At 44.7% G+C, this 25,286-nt stretch overlaps 1 protein-coding gene across 1 annotated transcript in view; it reads right to left on the minus strand.

The window, feature by feature from the left end:
* The window catches only part of DNAI2 (dynein axonemal intermediate chain 2), a 51,161-nt gene that overhangs the window by 16,343 nt on the left and 9,532 nt on the right, over positions 1-25,286 (minus strand). Inside the window, exons 3-11 of the mRNA XM_082272524.1 lie at positions 23,852-24,013; positions 21,518-21,639; positions 19,667-19,809; positions 17,116-17,229; positions 7,988-8,127; positions 7,466-7,588; positions 4,601-4,824; positions 2,883-3,018; positions 930-1,076 (exon numbers count right to left, since the gene is read on the minus strand). Of these exons, the coding sequence (XP_082128650.1) occupies positions 930-1,076; positions 2,883-3,018; positions 4,601-4,824; positions 7,466-7,588; positions 7,988-8,127; positions 17,116-17,229; positions 19,667-19,809; positions 21,518-21,639; positions 23,852-24,013 (1,311 nt within the window). The remainder of the gene's footprint in view (positions 1-929; positions 1,077-2,882; positions 3,019-4,600; positions 4,825-7,465; positions 7,589-7,987; positions 8,128-17,115; positions 17,230-19,666; positions 19,810-21,517; positions 21,640-23,851; positions 24,014-25,286) is intronic.

Raw genomic sequence — 25,286 nt, forward strand, 5'->3', positions numbered from 1 at the left:
TGTGTGGCGGCAAGGAGGGTGGGCTTTAATGCCCAAGGGCTGCACATGTGTCTATTGGCGCATATGCATCACTGGGTCGTCAAGGTTTCTGTGCTAAAAGTTGTCCACTGGGTGCTCCCAGCAGGGCCGCTGATAAGGCAGTACAGCCAGCCCTGCTGTACTGGACCCAGGTATCATCAGTTCAAAAAGGGGGGCCCGGACACCTGCTGAGCAGGAGGGCCAGCTGTACTGGCTTCCTGCAGACACCGACCCTCTTCTGCCTCCTCCTGCAGCGCTGCTAGCTTGTCCTACGCTCCCTCCCTTCAGCTGTGCTGCAGGAGTATCAGTTCTAGTATCTGCATCTCCAACTCTCCATCCCCCTGCTTTCCTGGGCCTTTCCTGTGCTCCCCTTTTCCTTGCAGCGTTTCTGGCTTCCCTCCTCTCCTCTCCCACTGGCAGCTGCTGTGGGCACACAAGAGGATGTTTAAGGATGGAGAGCAGGGGAAGGGACCGTTAAATATGTCATATACATATATTAATGATTTTAGAGTGTTTTTAGCAAAAATATAATTTGGTATTTTCTAGAGGGTGGGGGATTTCGGGGCCCTGTGATTTCTAATAGCAGTCCTGGTTCCCAGCACAGAGACTAAACTGTCAAAGAGTCCCCACTAATGATCAGTAGCTGGCAGGACTGGCTCCTGATCATGTGACCACTTTGACAGCCAATCACAGTAGTTATATGATTGCCAATCCCTCCTGCCCCTGGGAATTCAGAGCCTTTAAAGCCTTTAAAGGGATGCTGGGTTTGGCGGGAAAGGGGTGAGCTAATACGGAGATGCAATCATTTGTGTCTTTAATACCCACCTGGATTTCAGCATTAACCCCTTATCCCAGCCCCCCCCCCCCCCCCAGGTGAAATGTCCCATTATGGATGGAGTTGATGGACTCACAGCGGTGGCGAGGTTCTTCTCGTTCCTCTGCATGGTGCAGAGGCCTGATGACATCTCCAGGAGGGTTGTTAAACCATTCTTCGATCCGCAGGCCACAAATCGCCCGTTATCCTGTACGCGGAGGCTATAGAGAGGCTCGTCGCACACCTTTAGAGGAGAAATAACCCATTTTGTTATTATCCGCAATCATGTCAATGGATAAAATCCAACAAAAGACCTTTCCTTCAAAGAGATGCATGGCAGGGAACAATATCGAAAAATCTATTTTACCATTACCTTATATTAAATATAATAGGAATAGGAAGTATTATTTGCCACCAAGCGCTAACAGCGTTACTATTCCTGATAGTGCGGCCCTCAGCAGATCTGTCCATCCAGATTTCTGTCAATCCAGACCTGAGATTTACACAGCTCAATGGATGGGCCATAGGAGCCTATGGGTGACATCACAACAGGTATTCCCAACTGTTGAGCGCTCTCTTCTCTTCCCTGCAGCTGCCACTGACTGACACAGAAGATGATGTGACCGGATGGATTAAAGTGGTTGTAAACGTTTGTTTAAAAAAAAAATAGAAATAAAATAATAACAAACATGCCTATACTTACCTGCTCTGTGTAATGGTTTTGCACAGAGTAGCCCCGATCCTCTTCTTATGGGGTCCGCCGGCGAATTCAGCTATTCAAACTATATGGCTGAATTTGCATCGCACAGACATCGTATGTGATCCGCACAGCAATGCGATGCAAATCACATTCGATGTCTGTGTAAAACCTTAAGGCTTTACAACCACTTTAAGTTCATGTTTATTTCCTGAACCCAACTTATCCAACCTTCCCGAAGCTCCTCCATGCTGCTAAACTGGTCCCTGCAGCCTCTTCTACCCTAAGCTTCAGCAGTCCTCTGATGTCATCAAGGTCCTCTGATGTCATCAAGGTCCTCTGATGTCATCAAATCAGATGCATGGACCTGCACTGGGCATGAGAATACTGGGGGACAGGCCACTGTTAGAGTGTAGGGAAGTCTGATGAGTTGGGTTAACAGGATTGGATGATTTAGACTTGCGGTTGGAGGCATTAAAAACGTGTGGTTGAGCTACATTTTTATCACCCGCTCCCCACTTAAGCTGTAAAGGCAGTGGATGGGGGTGTTCACATGCCATGGTCACGATGACTTTGCGTCCATAGCAAAAACTATCGCTCCCAGTCAGGTTCAGTGGGCAGTGCTGACCCAATCAAGCAAACACAGCCGGCTCAGGGCTGTAAACATGCCACGATCACGATGCTGTGCATGTTGGAATTTTTGGGTGTTACCGCCACCAAATGCTACCTATGCAAATCTATGGGGCCACTCTGCAACCATGTACAATGCAAGCAGTTGCGGGGCATTAGTGTGACATTTACAGGGTTAAAAGAGGAGGTCAGGAGGCATCATATTGCCTTTTCGTTGCCTGTCACATGCCTCAGAAAAGTGATTCAAATGTGGATCTCTAAAAGCCTAAAGTTGCTTTTACAATCCCCTAAACAGAAATAAGCTGTTAACCCTTGCAGTTTGGGTGCAGCTCTACTGCGGAGGAAGACTTTTTGCATTCCCGCAGTTGGGCTTTAATAAAACAGTGTAAGAAGAAAAGTGCAGTACACACATCAACTAATCAGAATCCAGCTTGTACTGGTGTGTTAGCAATGTGAATTCTGATTGGCTGCAATGGGTCCTGCACTTTGTATTCAGCCCTTTGAACTTTGCAGAGAGAACAATAACAATAACTCTTATGTGCAAAAGTGTCTGCAACAAGAACTGCCTGTGCTGCCTGAGGCAATCATTTTCTCCCTTTAATTTTCACATGACACTAAGAATAAAAGGGAGAATCGGACTGTTTTTTACTGGCAACGCTCACGGTTGGTCTTTCAGCCTACAGCCAAACTGGTAAAAAATATTGAGGTTGAGTCAGAACTCACTTTGAGGCTGAGAGACGGGTTGTTCTGTTTGAACAAATAGTCCCAGACATCCAGGGTGCCGTCCATTTTGGTGGTCAGGAACACAGAGGGTCGTACCGGACTCCACGCTGCATCTGTTAGGTAGCTCATGTGATATCTAAATGTAAATGACAAAGAAATCAACTAAGCGTTTTATAAAGTGTAGAGGATATGCTACTCCCAGAGTACCTGAGCCCAGAGAGAAGTGCGAAACTCACACTGACTGCCCTTAAGGCAGGGGCTGTCCAAACTTTTGAAGCAAAGGACCAGTTTACTGCCCTTCAAACTTTAGGGGCCCAGACTGTGGCCAGTGGGAGTAAACAATGCTACAGTCTTGGTGGTCAATGGTAGTAAAAAGATTACATCATTGGTGTGCGTGGGAGGAATAGTGCCCCATCATTGTTGTCAGTGGGAGGAATAGTGCCCCATCATTGTTGTCAGTGGAAGGAATAGTGTCCCATCATTGGTGTCAGTGGAAGGAATAGTGTCCCATCATTGGTGTCAGTGGAAGGAATAGTGTCCCATCATTGGTGTCAGTGGAAGGAATAGTGCCCCATCATTGGTGTCAGTGGAAGGAATAGTGTCCCATCATTGGTGTCAGTGAGAAGAATAGTGTCCCATCATTGATGTCAGTCGGAGGAATAGTGACCCTATTATTGGTGTCAGTGGGAGGAATAGTACACCGATGTTGGTGTCAGTGGGAGGAATAGTGTCCCATCATTGGTGTCAGTGGGAGGAATAGTGCCCCATCATTGGTGTCAGTGGAAGGAATAGTGTCCCATCATTGGTGTCAGTGGAAGGAATAGTGTCCCATCATTGGTGTCAGTGAGAAGAATAGTGTCCCATCATTGATGTCAGTCGGAGGAATAGTGACCCTATTATTGGTGTCAGTGGGAGGAATAGTACACCGATGTTGGTGTCAGTGGGAGGAATAGTACGTCAATGTTGGTGTCAGTGGGGAGAATAATGTCTCATATCAGTGGAAGGAATAGTGCCCAAAGGGCCAGATAAAGGCAAGCAAAGGGCGACACACTAGAACTTTTCTCTTCTTTAATTTTTTTCTTCAATCAAGACAAAAGTTACCCGTTTTAACCATGTCCAATTTAACCCATACCCACAAACCCCCAACCCCCCCCCCCCCTCATCCTTCATCCCTCAAACTCCCTCCTGTTTATTGGTCACTGGGTGCCATTATTCCCCGTTTCTTGGTGGTTTCACTGTGGAATACTTTTGTGCAGTGGGACTGAGTGCTGAGATCATACACTGGGTGGAGTGACCAGTGCATGCTCTGTGCTCGCTTCCCCTCCATACAGTATCAATAAATCATCTTCCTGCTGCTGCCGAAATGCTGAAGATGTCTTTTGACAAAAAAAAAGTACTGATGAAAGAGGGAGGGAGCCCAGAAACTGAAGGCGAGTTTTGCAACAAAAGATGCTTTTTCATTTTACCTTTACAGGGCAATTGTTCTTTTGTTTTTTACTGGAGATCTCATTTAAACCTACACTACCTGGTAGATTTTCAGGTCTTTTCAGATAAAAAATCACCATTACTACTCAAAGAAACATACAAGCAGTTCAGGCCTACAACTTAGCCAAGACATCCCACCCCTAAATGCAGCTATAGTAGTGTTAACTTGGTTTGGTATCATGCGTGACCCATTGGCTCCTCTAGTATAAATTCACCATTGCTTAATTGCTTACTTTGTCCACATAATGGAGGATTCTCTGGAATCTTCAGACCAGATCCGGGCTGTCCAGTCTCCAACTGTCAGGAAGTTTTTAGGGAAGAAGGGGTTCCTCTGCACGGCATAAATGGGTCCATGGTGTCCGCTGTAAGTGCACACAATCTTTTCAGCTGGAGTCTTGGCCTTGCGGTTACAGGAGATTACCATGCCCTGCTCGGTTCCCACCATGAACTTGGTTGGCTTTACAGAAAAGCAAAGGAAGATCATTGTTAATATACTTTATGATATATCAGGTTATGAAGCTTGACCTTTAAAGAGGAGCTGTAGTGGGGAAGCTATGTTTAAAAAGGAAAGCAGAGGGCAAAAAAATTGTCAGCAGTATATGCTGATGACACACAAGTCTATCTCTCTACTCCTCACCTCACTCCTTCAGTCTCCTCACGGGTCACTAACTTACTAACTGACATATCAGCATAGATGTCCCACTACTTCTTCAAACTCAATCTTTCTAAAACTGAGCTCATAATATTTCCTCCTGCCCATGCCCCCTCCACTGAATTCTCTATCAAGGTCAATAATACAACCATCAGTCCCTCCCCTTATGCCAGGGTGCTAGGTGTAGTCCTGGACTCTGACCTGTCTTTTCAGTACCAAATCCAATCGCTGTCTAAATCTTGCAGACTTCACCTCGGTAACATCTCCAAATACGCCCCATACCACTAAGCAACTTATTCACTCCCTTGTTATGTCTCACCTTAACTATTGTAACTCTCTCCTCATTGGCCTACTTCTTCACAGGCTATCCCCTCTTCAGTCTTTCATGAATGTTACTGCCAGACTCATCTACCTTACCAACTGCTCAGTGTCCGCCACCCCTCTTTGCCAATCCCTCCACTGGCTTCCCATTGCCCAATAAATAAAATTCAATATACTAACAATAACATACAAAACCATTTACAACTCTGCCCCCGAGCTACATCACCAATCTTGTCTCCAAATATCGCCCAAACTGTAATCTCCCCTCCTCTCAAGACCTCCTGCTCTCAAGCTCCCTTGTCTCCTCCTCCCATGCTCGTCTCTAGGACTTCTTCAGAGCCTCTCCCATCCTCTGGAACAGAGGCGTAACTAGAACCTTCAGGGCCCCGATGCAAGAAACCACGAAGGGCCCCCCAGACCCCTGACCGAGGCCCTTCCCTTCAAGCCCGGGGCTCTTCCCACTAATCCTGGGGCTCTTTACTCTTGTTGCATGGCCTTTTATTATGGTCCCACAGCGGGACCCTTTCACAAGTTCTGCAGTGGGTACCCTTCCTGCAATCTTGGGGCCTCCCCACAGTGGTGCAATGCCAGGGCCCGGTCGCAAGTGTGACCTTTGAGATCCTGGAAGTTCACCCACTGGTTTGCTACGGGCCCCCTGGAGCATGGGGCCCGGTAGCAATTGCAACCCCTGCAACCCCTGTAGTTACGCCCCTGCTCTGGAATCTATCAGGCTATCTCCTACTCTGTCCACTTTTAGGTGATCCCTGAAGACTCATCTCTTCAGGGAAGCATATCCTGCCTTTAGCTAACAACCAAGTCTTCTATTTCCCTATCAGATCATCCCTCACGGCTATTACCTTTTGTTCCACCAGCCCCTCCCTTTTAGATTGTAAACTATCAGAACCTCCTAACCCTCTTGTATTGTCCCTGTATTGTCTCCCTTTATATTGTAAAGCACTGCGCAAACTGTTGGCGCTATATAAATCCTGTATTATAATATTAATAATAATCTCTGCCTTCCCAGCCTCTCACAGCTGACTTACCATGCCTTTTTCTGCACGCTGTCTTTGTGTGGCAGTGGCCATCGTGGCAGAAGGGAAGCTTCCTTATGTCAGAGCTGCCCCCCTGATGGTTATTCGATGATTAGTAGGGTAATGATGAGGAAGCAGCAAGAGAGGTAGAGAAAGCACAGGTCAACAGAATGGATGGAAAAGAAGCAGGGAGTTCCTTTCACTGCAGATCCTCAGGTACAGCTTCCTCTCCAGCAAGGAGAACAGTGAGCAGCGCAGTGGCGACACCACTAAATCTCACTCCAAATCTGGTGGGACTGGCATTCAGAGGCAGTAATGCCTTAGATAATCTTACACAGATTTCAAGGCACAGGAAGAATTTAAGACAAAGGATAACCCCTTCTGAGTGCTGCTTAGGCACAATTAACATTTCTAGATATTCTCTATATCATAGCAAATCTTTACTTTATGTATTCTGGTCCACTTTAAAGATGGCTTATGCCACACAGAGGCAACGCAAAACAAGGCATGTCAAGTCTGAAATCAGCTGCAGGAAGCCTCTAAGCAATACTGATAACTAGTCTTCTGCTTGCCCTTTCAAGCATAACTTCTGCAGTTCAGGTCCTCTTTAAAGGATATACCTACACAATTACACTCTAATCAACAATTACAGAGTTAGAATCTCAGCCACACAGAAAGCACAACTAAGCCCCACATGGGCAAAACGCATGGCGCTGGTTCTTTTACGGTGGAGAACCAATCTGGAGCCATTTCTAATTTAATTTGGATTTATAGTGTCTTGAGTCTGTATGCTGACCGGCCCCATTTTTCGGTAGTCTTGACACAGAAAGCACATTGTGACTGGTAGATTTGTACTGTGACAGATAAATAGTAAGGCACAACTGCTGTACAGCACTACAGAGCAGTAAGCAGAGCCTGCATATAAAGCAAATATTGCCTCATGCACACAAGCGCACGAGACTGTACAATGAAATATATGGGCATATTTCTTTACCCGGGAGACACAGCTGCAGCCTACAGTCATTTATAGTAATAGATGTCTGTGAGGGGATTCCCCTTTAACGCGTGATATTGTCCATTCTCAGGGTACTCACCATGGTTGGTTCAAACTCCAGTGAAATTCCACCCAAAGCCAGGTCAAGGTTCCCTTTCTTCGTGATGTCCAGAATTAGCTTTTCTGTAGGTTCGCTCATTTTTCGGATGTCCCACCACAAGACCTGCCGGAAAAAAAATCTACAAATCATCCATTTGCTGGGCACTTTGCAACCTGAAATTTGATCATTTTCTAGGAGCTCCCAGCTCCTTCCATATCCCATCTGCATGGCACAGAGAGAGGTTTAAACATCTGACTGGGATTTAAAATGTACATTATGAAGAATCAAGCAGCAGGAGTGAGACTTCCTTACTTGGCTTAACAATGATGGAGACACAGAGCCAGGAACTCTAGCAAGAGTCCCCCCAAAAAGAAGGTCATCTGACCCACCAACCGTCTCAGATGTGGATAGAAAGACACCCTAAATCCACATTCCAGCCAAATCCCCTAACTTGCATCTAATGGGCCTTTAATGGGTTGTTTTCATGTTTCCATTTCACCACCAGGGATTTTCTGAGATTACCTGGCCATCTGTGGAGGTGGAGAAACACTCTGTCCCAGTCTTTGATTGGAGCCAGATGACCTTGTAAACGGGATCTCGATGACTGTGCTCAATGACAGACAGCTCCACGGGTTGTCCTCCTTTCCGGGTGTCCCAGTATGCTGAAAGGAAAAGGCAGCATGGCATTTCATACAGGTACCATGTGCAGGGCTGCTGATAGAAATAGTGGGACCCCATACAGACTACCTGACAGGCCCCCCCCCCAAATATTAAAGCTATATTTAGATAAAAATGCAATACAATCATTATTAGCAGACACAAATACAACATAACTCACAGAATTCCTGCTAAATCTAAAAGTTCAAACTGAGTAGATAACTAAATCTGTGTGTGTGTGGTTGGGGGGCGGGTGTTGGGGCTCATGCACATGGGTGCTGTGGCCTGTACAGTGTGAATCAGTGGTTCATTTATGTGGCTTGAGCCACCTGGAGCTGTACGAACACAGCTACAGGTCCTAATTTGACAGGAGTGGGGATGCAGGTGTACAGCCCGAACACAGATTGTGCAATTGGGGACCTCTCACCTGCACACCTGTCCAATTAGGACCTGCAGCTGTGTTCATACAGGCGCTGCATCCCCATAGAATGACAGGTGGCTCCAGCCCAAACCCCTCCTTCACACAGCCAGAGTACCTGTGGGAATGAGCCCTTAATTATAATTTTCTAACCTAAAAAACAGATCTCTTCAGCGGTGTGCTGTCACTACTAAGAGGGATTCCATCTTCATCTGGTCTTCTTTCTGTTTTTTTGGGCTCCAGTCGTTTGGCCAAACTGCAATCATGTAACTCAAACGCATGCCCACGGGTGTCATGGTCACAGCCCAGCTCTCTCAATGGATGATATTTCATCCATTGACAGCGCAGTGCACATGCTCTGGTGCTATCACCGGCTGCTACGTTTAGGAGATATTCACTGTACCTACAGGTAAGCCATATTATAGGCTTACCTGTAGATCCAAGATAAAAATGGAGTGTACTACTGCCAAATCAGTTAGTAAATGGTTAAATAGAAGGAGATGATACATGGATGCAGAGGGAACGGACAGAGAAGGGGAGAAGAAGCAAAGTTGCATAGGTCAAGAAGCAGTCTGGGGGAGAGAAGTGGGAAGCCCAGCTACATAAAGCACACTAAACTGCACTGGGACAAGATAAAAGGCAGCTATGGAACCAGTGTATAAATAAATTCTTCACCCCCTGGGAATGCAGCTTATCAGCTGTGACTGTGTCAGGAAGACAGAGCAATGGGGGAGAGAAGTGAAAAAAATATACAGACTGGGACAAGGAGTATAGGAAGAATTGCAGGGAGAAAAACAAAGTTACAGATATAACAAACTCAGGAGCAGAGCTTACATTAGAGACAGTGCTGGGAGGGGGGGTCGACACAGGGAGGGTGATTAGTGAGGCCCGCCCGCGTCCTTGGGCCCCTACAAGAGGACCGATGGTCTCCCCTATCCGCAGCCTTGACAATGTGCAACACAGCTCTGTAATTTGACAAACAGAAATTGCAGCAATAGCTGGTATAAGCAATCCAGCTTTGCAATTTGACAAACAGAAATTGCAGCAATAGCTGGTATAAGCTATTGCTGCAATTTCTGATTGCAGAGCTGGGCCTGAACCTGGTCTTTTAAATGGTACACAAACTTTCTGTCATTAGACATATCTCCCAACTTTTTGAGATGTGAAGGAAGGACATATATTATTAGGACACACCCCTGCCACGCCCCCTTAAAGGAGAATTATAAAAAAAAAGATTAAACCCTCAAGTGCTTTTTTTAACCACTTATATTCCTTTTTACTAGCTTTTGACATTTACAAACATAGAAATTGGATAAAAGGTTTAGCACTGTGAAACACTTTTTTGAAAAATAAATAGCGCATTTTATATACAACTATATAGACCACTTTTTTATGAATTCTTTTTCCAAAAGATAGAGTTTGGAAATGATTCTCGGAGGGTTGAAAATCTTTTTTGGGTTGACCCAGTCATCATAGATTGTCCATTTTATTTGTTCATGAACATAAAATGCCTCCTTAGACTTAGAGGATCTCTTTGTACCCAAAGGTGCACGGCGAGACGAATGAGAATTAAGCGCAGCAATACTGAGGCTTTGTGAGCCTCAGTATGGCAATACTGAGACTTTTAGTGAGCATATTAACATTGGCATGCATATTGGATACAAAATAAATTCAGCTGCACACCACTGCCGTTTCAAAAGTGTTTACTGAATAAACTGTACAACGGGTACTACCACCTAAACACAGTCAGTTGGATCAGGTTGACACATTTCACACAAACATCGTGCTTCCTCCTAGAAGCCTGTGAAATGCGTCAACCTGATGCAACTGACACTTTTGGACCAGCGGTGGTGTGTAGCCAAATATATTTTGTATCCAGTGTCCACTTTCCAGTGTCATGGAAGCGAGCCAGGGCTACCACCAAGACCACCTAGTCCATTAGGACATCACATTCACCTGGAGCAGCGTACCTTTCCTTTCTTCTTGATTGGCATGTATATCACGTAAAGCTGGGTCCGCGACGTGCTGACGTCACCGTGTGTTGGAGGTCCCGGAAGGTTGGGTGCTGAATTATTAGCCGGCCGGCATATCTTTCCTATTCATGATTCCAGATCATTACTGTCTTGTAAGTGCAATTAATCCTTTTCTATCAATAAACTCTCATACGTTACTACACTATGGCGTATCTCCTATTATATCTTTTTGGGGAATACCTTGTGACAAGCTGTCCATTGCTTTGAGAAACATCAAGGAGAGGTTTGTTTTTTGCCATTGCTATCAGTGTAACTTAAGCATACTTCCAGTGTTGTTGACCCTTGTGGTCTCTTCTTTCTGGTAAGCAGGTCATCTGTATGTTTCTGGATATGTTTTGAAGGTGGTGGCATTCTAACTCTGCATGGTTCAACTTGGATCTGAACACTCCATGGTTGGACTTATACCACATCACTTTTGGACTATTATTTTTGTTTAAATATCACTAGTTTGTTTGCATCACGATTTTTGTCACAATCACTTTTTGATTTCAAGTGTAATGCTACTTTTTTTTTTTAATATTACGTAAAGCTGTAACATCAGGTGTATAGGAGCCTGGGGGAGAGAAATTTTCCAAGGCCTCCTCTGGTTCCTCTTCATTCCCCCAATGTCTACAAATAGACCTATCGGGATCTGACTCAGGTGAGACAGTCGGGGTGAAGAAGGAGCCTGATGCTTTTGATATCTGGATAGTGATGACTGTATCAACGTTGTTAGTTGTCCGAGAAATTGTGATATAAAAGTCTGCCTTAGTCAGGTAGGCCACTTGTTTAATGCCTGAGAGATAAAGCTAGATTCAGATGCAGAGATCGGTGTTAAAATTGGGACCTCCTCCGATGCAAGAGAAGCAATGTCACCATTAGTTTGAGTGTTCTGTGGTCCTAGACAGAATGAATGTTCGCCTAAACTTTTGCTACAGCTCCACTGTACCTGGTTTCCACTATTACTACCAGTGAGGGTATTCCCCTGTGGAGTACTCATGAAGTAGGTGTGGAAAAGGGGTGAGAGTGTTTAAGAAGAAATATACAGCAGCCAATTGTTGACCAACCTGTAGCAAAGTCCTCATGGCAAAAAGGCAGGAGGAAGCGCCTGAGCGCCAAATAAAGGGCTTTAGGTGGAAGTAGCAGTAAAGTGTGCAACCAGTGCTGTGATGTAATACCTGGTCATCCACCTGAGACTAAGTTCTGAGTGGTTGAATTTTAGCGCCATGTTTGAAAAATTTACATTGTTTAAGTCAGTGGTCTCCGAACTGAGGCCCAGGGGTTGGATGTGGCCCTTTGCTTGCCTTTATCTGGCCCTTGGGGCACTATTCCACCAACTGACACCAATGATAGGGCATCATTTCCCCTACTGACACCATTAATGATGTGGGGCACTGATGCCGGGCCATTTTCTACACCCATTAGCCGCAGTCTGGCCCCCTAAAAGCTTAAAGGGCAGTAAATTGGCCCTTTGCTTAGAAAGTTTGGAGCCCCCTGGTTTAGGTAAATATGTTTCAAACATATTCCCGGTTTCCTGATAGTTTTAAGGTAAAAACGCAGATTATGCAGCATACACATTAAGTGTGAATCAAGATCACTGCAGATGCAAAGGGGGGTGAGCATAAAGTGCTGGGGCGCTGTAGCCGTCATTCGGCTATAGCGCGTTCATAAACAGGTTAAGTGATTTCTCCATAGGGGAGAAGAGGTCCATCACCTTAGGACAAGAGCAAAAAACCGAGGACTCACAGAGTGGGGTAGGGTTATAGGGGAGGTGCCTGGGGAGGCGTGTCCTTAAAGCTTTGCCAGTGCCCTATCACCTTATAAGCTTATAACCAAGAGTCTATGAATTTCAAGCCTGTGTCCTGTATTGTACAATCCTGGCTTTAGATTTATGCTTTAAAGGAGCAAAAAAGAGGCTATCCTTGCTGGCTTCTCTTTCTAAAAAATGCTGCTTGCCTGGCTGCCAAGTTGACCCTATTGCTTCAATAAAGCAAGTCGCTGACTTGAAAAAGGTAAGCAGAGAAGGATACTGATATATATTTATATTTCCTAATCGGCATGGTCAATCGGAGGCAGTGCCGTCAGCATAGCAGCCAGGCAACCAACATTTTCAGAAAGAGGTCAGTAATGGCAGACCTCCTACTTCTCTAGGAAATAACTAACTAGCAGCCGAAAGATAGTGCTGGGACAAGACGCTTAAGGCGAAAAGGTCCCCGCCCCCTCCCCCTCCCCCAATGGGCTCAGAACTACCCCAGCAGCACAGGTTGCAGGTCCCTCCCTTTCTGCTCCCCCTTCCTGCTGAAGCGTGCCAGGCAGTCTTCTCCCCTGCCTCTCCCCGGCCTGGCCCTGCAGGAAGGTAAAATTCCATCGAACATCCTTGTGATCATAAATCAGAAGTGTCAGTTCTGGAGATTCGTTTCTGATGTCCCTCCATAGGGAAGATGCACGTTGTTTCCAGGCTCATTATCGTTTTATCACAGGGCTTAATTAAACCGTGGGAATCAATTCCTGATTAACAAAATAAACATGATGGCAATAACAAGTCTTTTATATTATTATGGAATGGAGGAAAAGCAGAGCGAAGCTAATGAGCCACACAAGTTCCTTTCAGATTCCCCTATAATAACTATTGCTCTTTTTTTTTTTTTAATTAAAGCTGAAGTCCGGGCAAACAGATTCGAATGCATGGATCGAATACATATAGGGGAGATGGTTTATCTGCAAAGGCTGGGTATTTCTGTCCATCCAGTCCTGAGATTTACACAGTTCTGACACCCAGGACAGGAGACCTGATTTTCCTCTGCTGAAGTTACAGGTAGCCACGGCCAATGGAAAATGTGCTTATTCCTTCCCTCAAAACTCTCTAAGAGAGAAAAAAGGAATAACTTACCAGTCCCGCCACAGGATCCTCAGCAGGACCCAATCTTCACTCGTCACGGCGAGCTTGGTCAATCCGACCTTCAAGGACCGGGTCCCCCTTTTTTAATGTGGTCCACTCCCTTGGACCTGTAAAGCACCCTGCTGAAAACTTCTTGGGATAATAAAAACCAGGGTTTCATTACTAGGGTCCAGTGCCAAAATGGGTCACATTACAGGCAAAATCTTGTATCTTCTCTAGCCGAGACTCGGGTACCATTCTTTTAGCGCTTAGCCATTTGCATGGATCCGATAGAACGCCCAATTACTGGGACATTTTTTGAGATTTTGAAGAGCTTTAACAGCCACGACCACCACCTTCAAGACAATGCCGAAAAAACTGAGGTTCTTCCTGTATGGGAGGGGTTATATGAGAGGAACTTCCTGTCTATTGGCTGCCAGTGCCGCAGGATCCTCAGCAGGACCCACTCTTCACTCATCATGGCGAGCTTGGTCAATCCGGCCTTCAAGGACCGGGTCCCCCTTTTTTAATGTGGTCCACTCCCTTGGACCTGTAAAGCACCCTGCTGAAAACTTCTTGGAATAATAAAAACCAGGGTTTCATAACTAGGGTCCAGTGCCAAAATGGGTCACATTACAGGCAAAACCTCGGATTTTCTCTAGCCGAGGCTCGGGTACCATTCTTTTAACGCTTAGCCATTTGCATGGATCCGATAGAACGCCCAATTACTGGGACATTTTTTGAAATTTTGAAGAGCTTTAACAGCCATGACCACCACCTTCAAGACACTGGCGAAAAAAATGGAGGTTCTTCCTGTATGGGAGGGGTTATGTGAGAGGAACTTACTGTCTATTGGCTGCCAGTGCCGCAGGATCCTCAGCAGGACCCACTCTTCACTCGTCACGGCGAGCTTGGTCAATCCGACCTTCAAGGACCGGGTCCCCCTTTTTTAATGTGGTCCACTCCCTTGGACCTGTAAAGCACCCTGCTGAAAACTTCTTGGGATAATAAAAATCAGGGTTTCATTACTAGGGTCCAGTGCCAAAATGGGTCACATTACAGGCAAAACCTCGGATCTTCTCTAGCCGAGGCTCGGGTACCATTCTTTTAGCGCTTAGCCATTTGAATGGATCTGATAGAACGCCCAATTACTGGGACATTTTTTGAGATTTTGAAGAGCTTTAACAGCCATGACCATCACCTCCAAGACACTGGTGAAAAAACTGAGGTTCTTCCTGTAAGGGAGGGGTTATATGGGAGGAACTTTCTGTCTATTGGTTGCCAGTGTCCATTCAACTAAAGGTAGCATACAACCATGATAGTCATTATTACCTGCTCTGTGTCCCGTGATGTACGATAAAGAAAATACAGTAGCTGACTGATCACCAGATCAGAAATAGGGAAGAGTCCAGGTACCAGACAGGTAAACAGAGCACTGGACTGACATTACCAGAGGAGACTAGGAAAAGCACAGACAAGCTAAATAAAAGCTTTGTAAAAAAAAAAAAATTCACAGGAATAATCCAAGGTGTGAACCGTCACACAGAAGGACCTCTATCCACAGCATGGGCAAACAGAAAAACCCGTTGATCAGGTGCAGGCTTAAAGCTGTGTCCTTGATTACCTTGTAGTAAATGGGTGTACCTAAAAAGTGTGCAATGAGTATAAATAAAAATCCCCGTTATGACCTTCCATATAGACCATTGTTTCTCAACTTTTTTTCAGTCAAAGCACCCTGTTGCCTGATGAGGAGTTTATGTATAAATCCCCATTAGTAATTGTAAATAGATAGATGTAAATAAATGTACAAATCTTTGATTTCAAACTCATATTTGGAATATGATGGTAGAGTTGTAAGTTGTATAACCCAGACGCAGTAGTATGAATCCAATTTAACAAGTCCGTTTGAAATGCCAGTCTGCTATTCACACTTAAACACATAAAAGGATAAGTCTGTTTGAAGGACGAGCTGTCTGCTAGCTGGGAGGTGGCCTGCTGATATGCCAAGTAGTATCACGCTGTAATTAAATTCCTGTGAGCCAGACATCCTGGGGCCAATGCCATAGGGTGAATAGACCCGGTCATATCCTCCCTTAATTTAGCCTCCATATCAAAGAACTCTCATTAAGATATGCAATGAAGATGGACTATCTGTTGAGGGTTGGACAATGTGCCCCGAATGTGAACCTTGCACATCTTAAATTTCAATTTCAGAGCAAATCAATATGTATAATTAAATTCTCCCTCCAACAGAGAGGAGGGGCGAGCAAGGGGCTGAATTATGCTAAGCTAGGCGAGGAGGAAGTTGTCCAGTCCTGAACGAGATACGCCCAGAGGGAGGAACAGGGCAGGATAGCTGAACCAATCAGAATAGCCCTATACAAGTCTATGAGATAGAGGGGTATATTATTGCAAGGTGAGCAGAGAAGATTTAGGAGCCATTGATCTGAGAAAGGGACCCCATATCATCTTAACCACTGGTAAATATCAGGGCACCTCCTGGCACTTAAATGTATACATGTGTGTTGCCTGTCTTGTGGTGCATATCATAATAATTTGAATCCTATGCGCTATATGTGTTCAGTTAAACTTTGAATATTTTCCTTTTTGTGTATGTACTAGAGATAAAATTGTTGTGAATTAAATTAGCCTTCAAGGTTACTTATCAATAAAGTAATATTGCTGTTTTGAAACTTTTACTCATGGTCAAAGAACTCTCATTTAACCCGAATATTGTCTGAGGTAAATTACATCTCATATCTTCCGGGTAACAACCCTTTAAAATTTTAGACAATCTCCAGGCACCATTTAAAACTATGGACACCCCATTCTAAAATGTAGGAAACTATTCTAATAGCTTTACACTATGTAGCAACACCCACACGCAGGACACCCAATGTTAGCAGTGATTTTTTCTTTTTTTTTTCCAAACCAAATACATTTTTGCACACTGGTACCGGCCAGTATTCCAGTGTTTATTTTCTCCCTCAATTTCTCTCCATCAGTCAGCTAATGTAACCCCAGTGCTGAGGGAGAGGGGCAGGGGAGGGTCAAACAAGGATGCTGTGGAGGCAACAGACATCCTATTTACCTATTTATTACCTGATGGTGTCATTGGTGTCTAGAAAGTTGTAATGGTGCAAAATGAAAACCCGTGGCCAGGGTCGGAGCAAGGATTTTTGCCGCCCTAGGCAAAATAAAAATTGCCGCCCCCCCCCCCCTACCCTTTTTTGAAGCCTATTAGAGCTCTAATCATGTGCTTAAAAAAAAAAAAAACCCTCATTGGAATCCATGCGTCTGGTGCCCTGCATGTAGATTAGGGGGCTGGACGCATGAATAGGGGGAGCGGTGCACCTGTGCCCCTGTGCCCCTAATGGACTAGCCGGCTGCCACTGGTTAAAACCCCTTCAGTGATTTACGGTAAGTCACTTACCTCGGGTCAGGCTCCACAGGCGCCCTCTGCTAAGTTGCACCCTAGGTGGCTGCCTAGGTCGCCTTACTGGTAGCGCCGACCCTGCCCGTGGCTTTGTGTAACTGTAAGGCAGGCTTTATGCAGCTGCTGGCTTGTATACCATTTTTTAACAATTTTTAGTCATTTTGCCAAGGCACCCATGAAGAAACCTCAAGGCACCCTGGTTAAAAAAGGCTGGCATAGACCACCCTCCGTTTCCCCAACCCCCCTTACTGATCTGTCCGTTGTAGCAGCCGCCAACCAGGATGTGAGAGTCTTTGGGGTTATACTCCAAGCTGACCAGCGGGGATACGGGTTTCAGTGTCAGTTCCGGTTTGTTTGGGTTTTCTGGATAAAAGATGGAGGAGAAAAAAAAAAATATTTTCTCAGGAAGACATAGAAAGCATAGATGATACATTCAGCGCCACATCAGGGCCAAATACGAGTTTTTTCCAATGAGAAATAAACAAGCATTTCAGGGGTTGGATCTCCTGAAATGGGTGGAGTTACAGTCCCCAAAATGTGTTTGCTTTGGAAGCAATTTATCATTGGGATAAACCTGTATCTGGACTTGAATATTACATTATGGCACTCATTCTAAATGAATTGCCTCTACCACAATCCAAGGTGATCGTGGAAGCCTTACGGTGTGTAGATCACATTTCAGGGGCTTTCCCTCTGCCCATTAGAGCTTGGGAAAAAATTAAATTCAATCTATAGTAGGATAGTATTGGAATGAGTTTGCGCAGCAATTTGTTTGTAGTTGGTTCAAGCAGCTTCGAAGGGACAGAGACACAACCACTGAAACGCATTGGCTTTGCAAACAATTTATCATTGGAATAAATTTATGTCTGGACTTAATACCACAATGAGGCATTTCAGTTTTAAATTTATCATTCCAACCGTTGCTGGAACAAGATCATCTAGATACCAGGGCAAACATACCAAAGTCAGCAAGCTCAATCTGTAACTCTGACTTGATTTATATAACTGAGGTCCATCGAGTTTATCTTATATATATATATATATATATATATATATATATATATATATATATATATATATATATATACATATACACAGTGCCTTGCGAAAGTATTCGGCCCCCTTGAACTTTGCAACCTTTTGCCACATTTCAGGCTTCAAACATAAAGATATAAAACTGTATTTTTTTTTTTTTTGAAGAATCAACAACAAGTGGGACACAATCATGAAGTGGAACAAAATTTATTGGATATTTCAAACTTTTTTAACAAATAAAAAAACTGAAAAATTGGGCGTGCAAAATTATTCAGCCCCTTTACTTTCAGTGCAGCAAACTCTCTCCAGAAGTTCAGTGAGGATCTCTGAATGATCCAATGTTGACCTAAATGACTAATGATGATAAATAGAATCCACCTGTGTGTAATCAAGTCTCCGTATAAATGCACCTGCACTGTGATAGTCTCAGAGGTCCGTTTAAAGCGCAGAGAGCATCATGAAGAACAAGGAACACACCAGGCAGGTCCGAGATACTGTTGTGAAGAAGTTTAAAGCCGGATTTGGATACATAAAGATTTCCCAAGCTTTAAACATCCCAAGGAGCACTGTGCAAGCGATAATATTGAAATGGAAGGAGTATTAGACCACTGCAAATCTACGAAGACCTGGCCGTCCCTCTAAACTTCAGCTCATACAAGGAGAAGACTGATCAGAGATGCAGCCAAGAGGCCCATGATCACTCTGGATGAACTGCAGAGATCTACAGCTGAGGTGGGAGACTCTGTCCATAGGACAACAATCAGTCGTATACTGCACAAATCTGGCCTTTATGGAAGAGTGGCAAGAAGAAAGCCATTTCTTAAAGATATCCATAAAAAGTGTCGTTTAAAGTTTGCCACAAGCCACCTGGGAGACACCAAACATGTGGAAGAAGGTGCTCTGGTCAGATGAAACCAAAATCAAACTTTTTGGCAACAATGCAAAACGTTATGTTTGGCGTAAAAGCAACACAGCTCATCACCCTGAACACACCATCCCCACTGTCATACATGGTGGTGGCAGCATCATGGTTTGGGCCTGCTTTTCTTCAGCAGGGACAGGGAAGATGGTTAAAAATTGATGGGAAGATGGATGGAGCCAAATACAGGACCATTCTGGAAGAAAACCTGATGGAGTCTGCAAAAGACCTGAGACTGGGACGGAGATTTGTCTTCCAACAAGACAATGACCCAAAACATAAAGCAAAATCTACAATGGAATGGTTCACAAATAAACATATCCAGGTGTTAGAATGGCCAAGTCAAAGTCCAGACCTGAATCCAATCGAGAATCTGTGGAGAGAACTGAAAACTGCTGTTCACAAACGCTCTCCATCCAACCTCACTGAGCTCGAGCTGTTTTGCAAGGAGGAATGGGCAAAAATTTCAGTCTCTTGATGTGCAAAACTGATAGAGACATACCCCAAGCGACTTACAGCTGTAATCGCAGCAAAAGGTGGCGCTACAAAGTATTAACTTAAGGGGGCTTAATAATTTTGCACGCCCAATTTTTCAGTTTTTTATTTGTTAAAAATGTTTGAAATATCCAATAAATTTCGTTCCACTTCATGATTGTGTCCCACTTGTTGTTGATTCTTCACAAAAAATTACAGTTTTATATCTTTATGTTTGAAGCCTGAAATGTGGCAAAAGGTCGCAAAGTTCAAGGGGGCCGAATACTTTCGCAAGGTACTGTATATATTTTTTTAAATAGGTTTCTATGATGCAACTTTTAAATCTGATCCGATGGGTGGCGCTGTCCTCACCGATATCCCAGATGTAGGAGTCGTAGCTCATGTCTTTGGGGGCTCGCTGGAACTCCAGACAAGAATAAGCCACGGCCAGCTTCCTGCTGCCATCCGGGTGCCAGGAGAGGTGGGTGGCAGTGCGCTTGATCTCACTGGGGTCCCTGTTGGCATAAAGATGATAGATTCATAAAAAAAACTGAATTTTTACAATTCTGAAACAAAAAGGCATTCAAGTGCTCCTCATGTTACATTGTTTCATTGTTACAACCACGATGCACCACAGAGCGACACAGGAAATCATTTTTCCCTGTAGCCATCAAGTTATATAATTCTTGTCTGGGAGGGCTGGAGATGAAGATTTAATTCTGGTTTATGATCAGGATTTGATATTGTTTTTATAGTATGTTGGTATTATGTTAATTATAATTTGGGGTAATATTAGAGAAAGTGGTGTCATTTTTGCATTCAGTAGTTAGATTTTTTGTTATTTTAATCTGTGTTATTTATTCTATGTTATATTTTAATTGCATAGATGGCTTTATTTGTAGTGTAGTTTTAATTTGTTTTATTTGGTGCTAATGGCTGTTGTTGGTAATTTTGTTGTGTCTTTGTATCTTGATCTGTTCATTGTTATCTTTTGTTGTCCTTGTTAAGTGTGTTTGTGTCACAACAGCGTTGGGGGTTACTACTGAGTGGGGGGTCAGCAGAGCTGGGGGGTTACTACTGAGCGGGAGATTAGCAGAGTTGGGGGTTACTACTAAGTGGGGGATCAGCAGAGTTGGGAGTTACTACTGAGTGGGGGGTCAGCAGAGTTGGGGGTTACTACTGAGTGGGGGATCAGCAGAGTTGGGAGTTACTACTGGGTGGGGGATCAGCAGAGTTGGGGGTTACTACTGAGTGGGGGATCAGCAGAGTTGGGAGTTACTACTGAGTGGGGGATCAGCAGAGTTGGGAGTTACTACTGAGTGGGGGATCAGCAGAGTTGGGGGTGACTACTGAGTGGGGGATCAGCATAGCTGGGAGTTACTACTGAGTGGGGGATCAGCAGAGTTTGGGGTTACTACTAAGTGGGGGATCAGCAGAGCTGGGAGTTACTACTGAGTGGGTGTTTAGCAGAGTTGGGGGTGACTACTGAGTGGGGGATCAGCAGAGCTGGGGGGTTACTACTGAGCGGGAGATTAGCATAGTTGGGGGTTACCACTGAGTGGGGGATCAGCAGAGTTGGGAGTACCTACTGAGTGGGGGATCAGCAGAGTTGGGGGTTACTACTGAGTGGGGGATCAGCAGAGCTGGGGGGTTACTACTGAACGGGGGATTAGCAGAGTTGGGGGTTACTAACGAGCAGGAGATCTGCTGAAGGAGTGTACTAATAAAATGGGGATCTGCTGAACAAGGGTAGCAATGAGCTGGGGATCTGCTGAACAGGGGTACTAATGAGCTGGGGTTTTACTGGGCCCCTTTAAAACAAATAGAAAATCAACACACACAGAGCATTTTCCAAGCTTCATTAAAGCATCAAAAACACATCATGAAAGCATGGTGAAGCGGTAGGTGCTTTTATGTGGGTTGAAGGTGAAGAAAGTGTAAATGGGCCCTTCGTGAACTGCAGCAGAGATCTAATATCCCGCCTTGGCAAACAGGGCTGTGCTATGCGTCAGAGCTGGGAAAATCTCAGGACTGGATGGACAGAAAAACAAGTCCTTTTGTCAGGTAAAGCAGTTCTCATTTGTATATTTAGCGGTTTTCCCAGAGCTTTTCATCAGCTTTAAACCATAAATGTATAAAATGAAGCCCAAAAATTGTCTGTAATGCTCTGAGATATTCCCATTAGTGTCCGGCGTTCCTCCATTAGGCTGTATATAAATTTACCTGAAGACATTAATGGTCTTGGCAGACGGAGCTTCATCCATCCCCTCCAGCTCCTCCTCTTCCTCGAAGTACTCCTCGTAAATATTGATGGCGTTGTTCTGCTTGATGCAATGCTCCATCACCTGAGAAGAAAACACACAGCGGCCTGTAAATCATTACCTCTGCCTTCCCCTATGGCTGCCAATTCTGTGGTCTGAAGAGTGAAATAATTCATAGGTGAGTGCCTTCTACAAACCGCATCATACCCAATGGGAGAAACCGCATCATACCCAATGGGAGAAACCGCATCATGCCCCATGGGGGAAACCGCATCATGCCCCATGGGGGAAACCGCAGCATGCCCCATGGTGGAAACCGCATCATGCCCCATGGGGGAAACCGCATCATGCCCCATGGAGGAAACCGCATCATGCCCCATGGGGGAAACTGCATCATGCCCCATGGAGAAAACCGCAGCATGCCCCATGGGGAAGACCTCATCATGCCCCATGGAGAAAACCGCAGCATGCCCCATGGGGGAAACCGCATCATGCCCCATGGGGGAAACCGCATCATGCCCCATGGGGGAAACCGCATCATGCCCCATGGGGGAGACCTCATCATGCCCCATGGGGGAAACCGCAGCATGCCCCATGGTGGAAACCGCATCATGCCCCATGGGGGAAACCGAATCATGCCCCATGGGGGAAACCGCAGCATGCCCCATGGTGGAAACCGCATCATGCCCCATGGAGGAAACCGCATCATGCCCCATGGGGGAAACCGCATCATGCCCCATGGAGGAAACCGCATCATGCCCCATGGGGGAAACCGCATCATGCCCCATGGTGGAAACCGCATCATGCCCCATGGTGGAAACCGCATCATGCCCCATGGGGGAAACCGCATCATGCCCCATGGAGGAAACCGCATCATGCCCCATGGGGGAAACCGCATCAGACCCCATGGGGGAAACCGCATCATGCCCCATGGTGGAAACCGCATCATGCCCCATGGGGGAAACCGCATCAGACCCCATGGTGGAAACCGCATCATGCCCCATGGGGGAAACCGCATCAGACCCCATGGGGGAAACCGCATCATGCCCCATGGGGGAAACCGCATCATGCCCCATGGTGGAAACCGCATCATGCCCCATGGAGAAAACCGCAGCATGCCCCATGGGGGAGACCGCATCATGCCCCATGGGGGAGACCGCATCATGCCCCATGGGGGAAACCACCTCTAAAACACGTTAAAGCCCAACTCCAGACTAATTATTATGTTTTAACCATTAGCCTACAGGACCAATTCTGACATTTCTCTTCTACATGTAAAAATTACAATTTTTTTGCTAAAAAAAACTACTTAGAACCCTAAAACATTATATATTTTTAGAGAATAAAATGGTGGAGGTTGCATATTTTTATGTCACATGTTATTTGCACAGTGGAACAATACAATGTCCCACTGGGGCGGTTACCATGGACATGAAAAGATGTCCGTGCCACGTCCTAATTCATTTGTAAAAGGGAAGTTTAATGGCGCAGACTTTACTGGCACATAATATCAAGTAACCAAAAATAAAATCAATTATTTGTTTATTAAAGTGTTCATATTAAAATTCTATTTCATTCTTGAACAACAATATCACATAAAAATTTACATTTTTTTTACAACATGTGGACACAAGAATATGCCCATTACACACGTACAGTGCTATGCCAATGGATGCCAACTAACACTAGAGTACCGTGGATACATAAAATAACTTCCCTTGATATATTGCACCAACAAACGTCAGTAACATAAATAATTGAAGGAGGTATAAAAGAGCCCTGGGGCCATCATACAATTTCAAAGATTTCTGAGTTTGGAATTTTTTTTTTTTTTTTTTTACAGAATTCTGAGTTTGAAAGTCAGAATTCTGGGATTACAATTTTGGACCATGCTAAAATTTATTAAACACAATTCTGGGATTAAAAGTCAGAATTCTGAGTTTCAGAATTCTGACTTTTAAACCTAGAATTCTGACTTTTAAACTTAGAATTCTGACTTTTAATCTCACAATTGTGTTTAATACATTTTAGCATGGTCCAAACTTGTAATCTCAGAATTCTGACTTTTAATCTCACAATTTTGACTTTCAAACCCAGAATTCTGACTTTCAAACTCAGAATTCTGTAAAAAAAAAAAAAAATGTTTTCAAGCTCAGAAATCTTTGAAATTTTTTTTTATGATGGCCCCAGGGCTCTTCCATAAAGGAAGTGATTTAAAAATTCTCAGATTTTTTTAAGTTAAGAACACTCTAAATTTATTAAGACATTGATGGATTTTTGCTCCGTGATTCCTTACGCTGCCCAGCTGTGTGATGGTGGCGATGTAATGGTCGTCTTTCTCCACTTTCTTCCGGTATCGGGAGGTCTGTTCCATTTCTTGCGGGTTTATGTCTTTAGGCCACCCCCCTTCCACGTGGTTTATCCCTCGGACCTCCATTGCAAAGCGCTCTGTATTCACCTGCCAGGAGACAGAAAGATCATCAATACCAAATACTGGTAAGCACTCCCCCTTCATCAGGGCCAGATAATGTAGGCTTCCCCCCCCCCCCCCCCGACCATACCACCCGCTGGCCCTTCATTGCTGGTGAGTCCTGTAGTACCGTGTTGGTGGATGGAACCACAGCATTGGCGGGGGGGGGGGGGATATGGCAGCTGGTGGTTTTGCTTTGGTAATTATAAATGATTCTCTTTCACAACCTGTACAGATGGCCACACCTTGCAGCCTCTTCACATTGTTTGGGCCCTCTGCACCCATGTGATTGAGGTATTAGAAGAGTATCTAAAGATAAAAGTATTTTTTTAGATTTAGAACAGCCATACACGCTTCAAATCTTGGCCAGTTCAGCAGGAACCGGCCGAGATTCGAACCATTAGTGGCCAGGCTGAATGTACCAAGTGGATCGGTCAACTTTGGTAAAACCAGCCTGCCTGATTTGCTTGCGATTATCACTGTCTTCTTCCAGAAGGGGCAGCTTCCCCAGCGCTCTCCCGCCGTTGAAACGCGTCAGAGTAACTTTGTCCCCCAATTTTAGTATTATCCTTCATGTATTTGGGCTCCCCCTGCGTACAGTGCATTGCGAAAGTATTCGGCCCCCTTGAACTTTTCGACCTTTTGCCACATTTCAGGCTTCAAACATAAAGATATAAAACTGTATTTTTTTTTTTTTGAAGAATCAACAACAAGTGGGACACAATCATAATGTGGAACAAAATTTATTGGATATTTCAAACTTTTTTAACAAATAAAAAACTGAAAAATTGGGCGTGAAAAATTATTCAGCCCCTTTAATTTCAGTGCAGCAAACTCTCTCCAGAAGTTCAGTGAGGATCTCTGAATGATCCAATGTTGACCTAAATGACTAATGATGATAAATAGAATCCACCTGTGTGTAATCAAGTCTCTGTATAAATGCACCTGCACTGTGATAGTCTCAGAGGTCCGTTTAAAGCGCAGAGAGCATCATGAAGAACAAGGAACACACCAGGCAGGTCCGAGATACTGTTGTGGAGAAGTTTAAAGCCGGATTTGGATACAAAAAGATTTCCCAAGCTTTAAACATCCCAAGGAGCACTGTGCAAGCGATAATATTGAAATGGAAGGAGTATCAGACCACTGCAAATCTACGAAGACCTGGCCGTCCCTCTAAACTTTCAGCTCATACAAGGAGAAGACTGATCAGAGATGCAGCCAAGAGGCCCATGATCACTCTGGATGAACTGCAGAGATCTAC

The sequence above is a fragment of the Pelophylax lessonae genome (assembly GCF_965119305.1).
Source record: "Pelophylax lessonae genome assembly, chromosome: 11".
Classification (NCBI taxonomy): domain Eukaryota; kingdom Metazoa; phylum Chordata; class Amphibia; order Anura; family Ranidae; genus Pelophylax; species Pelophylax lessonae.